Raw genomic sequence first — 5,392 nt, 5'->3', positions numbered from 1 at the left:
CTCTCTCTCTCTCCCCCCCCCCCCTTGCATGTTAGGATTCACCCACATATGCATAAAGTAAGCTACGGTCTAGGAGAATTCATAAATAATGAAAAATGTGGAAATATAAATATTCCATGAATTAACTCCTCATAACATACCCCAAGGAGCAACTATTCTTGGTTGCCACAAAATCATAATCATCATGGGCTAGTATGTACATAAGATGTAATCAAGGCTAGATAAGCAACAAGGATACGATCAAGTAGCCATTAAGATTCTTTGATGGGGTGGCTTTATACTTGACTGAATATCTACGATAGATATTGCCATTTCTTGTGGTTGTGGAAAATCCTAGAAAAAAGGATTAACAAGGAATATCTGTTTATTATTTATTAGTTTCAGGCTGGAGTAATAAGTGAATATAAATTTAGAATAAATATTGAATGGGTGATTTATGTTTGAGAAAGTAAGTGTTATTTTATAATGTACTATGACAAATATCTTTTTAGGGGGTTAGTGAGATTGATGGTAACTTAAATGAGTAAGAAAGTGTTCACTAGCGATGGTGGTATCATCTTCGATTTTGTATCCTCAAATGATTCCATGTTGTTTCATGAGTTGACAAAACTAAATATTACGAGGAAAGATGTGAGTGTTGCCAAATGGGGATCATAACAAAACAGCTTCATTATCTTTCGTCCAACTCTTTGACCATTCATCTTTAGGTTTGTTGTTGAAGATGTGTAACAATGCCTCGAATAAGTGTGAATTGCAATATAATATAAGTGAGTCAGAGACATTCCATTATAATTTGTAGGAGTTTCAATGGTTGACGATGATTATGAGGAGATGTGAAAGTCATTGCGATGTGTACTAAATATTCTAATATAGAAAGAAAGTCTCACGTGTGTTAGTTTTAAAAACAATCAATAAATAATTTATTTGTTGGGTAGCTTGATTAAAATAAGTATGCATAAGTGGTCGAAAATGTGCCCAATTTATTACTAAAGCTCTAAAAACATTTTAGAGAAGTTTTTTGGATTCTTAGGTAATTTGTAAGAAATGTTTGCGCTCAAAAATAGCAATTTTGGATAAAAAATAATGATTTTGGAAAGCAAAAAGCAGTTTGAAATTTTTTGGAAACTACTAGCGAGGGAGAAAATAATTTCCAAAGCTATCGTTGCATTTTCCAAAGCTATTTGAAAAAAAAAGGGGGCTTGATAGCTTTTTTGAGAATCTTTAAGAAAAGCTTTGTAAAGCTTATAAAGTTTTAAGCTTTATAAAGCTTTAAATCTTTAAGCTTTTATAATCTTATAAGTATAAGCTTTAAAGGCTTGGGGGAGGTTGACATGAACCCAATGAATTAATTGCAAAGTATTAAACACCAAGTAAAGAATAGAATAAATAATTTCACATGACACAAGATTGGGTTCAATTTTCCCCCACACAAAAGTGATCCCACACTTCTTCTTGGTGTATTTAAGTATATTACTTGACATAACTTGTGGGGCTCAAAATAGTGTCCTCTTACAAAAATGTCAACTTCTTTAAAATAACATACAAGCTAATCTAATAAAAAATAGATGTAAACCTAAAACCATATAAATGTGTACATTTCTTGTAAATTCAAATATGCACAAGGGAGTTTTCACATGTCCCAATAAATATATATACATCATCAATAAATTTGTTCTCAACGCTACTTTGGATCTATGCCACCAAGTGTAACAACAACCAAGATTCTAAACTCCTCATCAAGGCTTTGTTCTCAGCCACTATTCCCATCACAACAAATGAATGGCAAATTGAAACATCAAGCATTATCAAAGGTAGATCTGCTTTCTCTTTTTCCTTACATGATACATGTCAATTTGTTTAATTTTTAGCACCTACAATACTGCTCAATGATGTGTCAAAATTCATAGCATTTCACCTCAACTTTAAATACCAAGGTCTAACCATAGAACCACTATTAGAGAACTCTCTAGGTCCACTAAGCAAATGTAGTTTGTTGCTCTCCATTTGCCTGCACCACATTGTTATTTACATCAACCTCCTCTATGGGATCCTTCACTGGCGTATACTAGTTACTCATCCATTGGTGTTTTTACCCTTTTTTTCTTTCATTGTAGATCTTTCTAATCGATCATGGGAAGCTATTACATATAATCTTTGGATCCTCACCAACCCTCCTATCTTTGCATCATGTTTACTCCCCTCATTTACAATACTCAACATGTGAGAAGGAGGCTTCTAATTCCCATCTTGGGTAACTTGTTCAGGATGTAGTTTTAAGACAAACACATATACCATTAACATACTCTCTTCCAAGATTAAATTATTACAAGACCTAAAGAGTGGTAGAGAATAAGGTGTACAAAATAAGTAACACTCGACACTAATGTTTCATGAATGACATCTTTAAAGGCTGACTCCAGGTTTAAGATTTCTCATTGGGGTGTTTACCCCCTGAAACACCACGTAAGATCTCTTTTGGGGGTGATTGAAAACGCCACCTCTTTTTGGGGTATAATAGGGCTCATAGGAGCTTTTTTGACATCATGGCATTTCTTTAAAGCTATTGAGAGGCTCCCGATTTATTTTCCACGATGTTAGCTCAGGCATGTTAGCTCAAGCAAGGCACGAAACAGAAAATTTGAGAAGAGGGGTCGATCTGCATTCTCAATGCTCCATCTATATATGAATAACTTTCAAAATTACAGTGGTATGATTTCATGCTAGATAAAAATGATTATATGCTAACAAATATTATAATTTTACGAATCCTATGAATGGCACTGTCTACATAGGGATTTAAAAAAGTACGTTGGCGCTTCTTAGAATTTCCTGGAATGCAACGGTATTTCCTAGATTGACAAGGATCCCATAGAGGAATTGAAACATTTGTAGAGGCGGTTGCTATATCAAAGCTGGATTTTTTAGATTGAGAAAGAAGAACCATACCGAGAATACAAAACTGTATAGAGTGAGTGAAGTGATGCAACTGAGGTGACCTAGCTTCCTAAAAAAGGGGGGGTTATGACATTTAGGCAAGCCCTGTATCTACCCTTGCATTATTCTCTTCCCCCCCTTAGTGCAAGGCTCATGAGAGTGTTTTATTGGAAAACAGTTGTATACATGTCACATACATGGAGTAGATACTTATAGCATCCAAATGCCACATAATAAAGCAGACTAGTGTTCCATTGGTTAAAAAAAACACTTGTATACATGTCACATGGAGGAGTAGATAAGTAAAAAAACACTAGGTACTTATGGCATCCAAATGCCACATAATAAAGCAGACTAGTGTTCCATTGGTAAAAAAAACACTTGTATACATGTCACATGGAGGAGTAGATACTAATCACATAAGTAAGAGAGCATGTACTTATTATTAAAACGACGGAGACGTGGATGGAATCTCTGCGAGCAATCACTGCGCGCAGTCGGGGTGGGCGAGCAGGTAGGCCTCCAAATCCTTGAAGCCGACGGGAACCACCTCCTTGAGAGCCAGAGGGACGTGGGGCTGATGCTTCTCGGAGAGAGCCTCGTATTCAAAGGACCAGTGCACCACGCAGGTGCCGGGCTGGGCCCCTTCCTTGACGTGCATGGTGAACTTGTAGTGCTTGACGAGGACGCCCAGGAAGCCGCCTTCCACCACCACCGCCGTTAGCTTGAGGGACTCGTGATCCACCTCCTCCAGCTTCTCCTTGATGTACAGCACCACGTGCTCCGGGTGCTTCTCCTTGGAGATCTTCTCGGCGTAGCCTAATAATAAATAAATAAATTATGACCCAAATTTCACATCAAATTGGGTTGGGGAGCTGCCTAATGCACAAGAGTTTATAAATATGCTTACTCTTCTGGAAGTGGATGGTTCTCACGGAGCCCGCCTTGAAGCCGCTCCCCTCGTACTCCACGCCCGCGATCACGTGCGGCACAGCCTTGGGCAGGCAGTTGTGGGCGTCCTCAAAGGCTGCCCGCCACATCCTCTTGGCCGACACTTTGCACTCCACCTTGTCGCTGCACACCTCGATGGCCATTTTGCTAATTACTGGCTTGCTTTGCTTTGATGCTTGCTTGTTGGTGAATATTGCTTGCTTCCACCACCACAAGAGAAGAGAAGAAGTTACAGATGGAAATGCGAGGGAGCATTGGGCTATATTATACTTTTATATATAGCAATATATTATTGGTGGAAGAGTTCGATTGATACCAATTTTCCTTTCGACTGTCGACCAGATTCTACGACCGGACAATATTTAAGTATTTTCTTTTCCTTAAGTCAGCATTCAACAAAATGTTACAGAAGAAGAAGAAGAAGAAGCAGCAGCAGCAGCTTAGTAGTCATTCACGGCTCCAACTTTGAAAAGCAAAAAGCCATTGTCCGCCGATTCTCTAAACCGGGACCCACTCTCCGCGCCCCACGAGTCACACTAGTTTTCAAAGAAAGCATGTGCCAACCCAATACTTTTTGCCATTGATGGAGTTTTCAAACAAAAACAAAAACAACAAAATAATTTTTTTTTTTTTAAAAAGCCAACTAGTTTTCAAAAAAGAAAGAAAGAAAGAAGAAGGATGTGCCAACCCAATACTTTTTGCCATAGACTAATAATACACCTAAGAAAGAAGAAGTCCATGTGCTAACCCAATACTTTTTGCCATAGACTAATAATACACCCTGCTCTTTTTTTCCTTCTCACATCATGCAAGTGGGTCCTTAAGGCTTTTCCAAAGAAAGACTTGTTGACACTATATCTTCTCTCCATTCGCACAAGCAGTCACGGGTTTTTCTTGCCAGCTAGCTCGTTTTTCCCTCCACATTCCTCCTCATGCATCTATCGACTCCCTCTTCTCATATACCTCCTTGGAAAACCCTCACCTCATCTCCCTCAACCCTCATTTGCCTCTTCTCATATCCCTCCTTGGTGGAAAACCCCTCATCTCCCTCAACCCTCATCTACCTCTTCTAATATCCCTCCTTGTTGGAAAACCCCTCATCTCCCTTATAAACTTCATCTCCCTTCTCTAATCAAAAGGTTATGCTATTTCCCTCTCTCTTCTCTCTGTAAGCATGCAATATATGAAGGTATGTCCTCTTTAACGTAATGATTTCTCCTTCTCTTTACTAATAAGTAGGCCATATGTAGGTTTATGTTTTATCACACTTAATATTAAAAATAAATTATTTTTACTAGATATTTTCACATAAGGTGAGAAACCCTCTCTCTCATTTTTTTTGCAGAATAAGCTTGATGTTTATGGTTTATACGTTTGTAGGTCTTCTTCTTTTTTTGGTCCAACACCTTGTCCTTGTTATATATTTAGCTAACCTCTACACCCTAAACCCTTTCTATTAATTGTACATCCTTGATTGCATGCTCAGGTGCTAAGGAGTTTTGTTTTT

At 38.1% G+C, this 5,392-nt stretch overlaps 1 protein-coding gene across 1 annotated transcript; it reads right to left on the bottom strand.

The window, feature by feature from the left end:
* Positions 1 to 3,279: 3,279 nt before the first annotated feature.
* Positions 3,280 to 4,123, bottom strand: LOC147613819 (pathogenesis-related protein 1-like). The gene is made up of 2 exons (XM_086781238.1): positions 3,845 to 4,123; positions 3,280 to 3,753 (listed from the first exon to the last, which is right to left on the bottom strand). The coding sequence occupies exons 1-2, from the start codon at positions 4,026 to 4,028 to the stop codon at positions 3,419 to 3,421; spliced, it is 519 nt and encodes a 172-aa protein (XP_086637364.1). The 5' UTR covers positions 4,029 to 4,123; the 3' UTR covers positions 3,280 to 3,418.
* Between the last annotated feature and the right edge of the window lie 1,269 nt (positions 4,124 to 5,392).

Source organism: Cibotium barometz, chromosome 43 (genome assembly GCF_041138505.1).
Source record: "Cibotium barometz isolate CiBa-2024 chromosome 43, ASM4113850v1, whole genome shotgun sequence".
Taxonomy (NCBI): Eukaryota; Viridiplantae; Streptophyta; class Polypodiopsida; order Cyatheales; family Cibotiaceae; genus Cibotium; species Cibotium barometz.
Note: the sequence above shows the minus strand (reverse complement) of the source record. Positions and strands in the feature narration are given on the sequence as shown.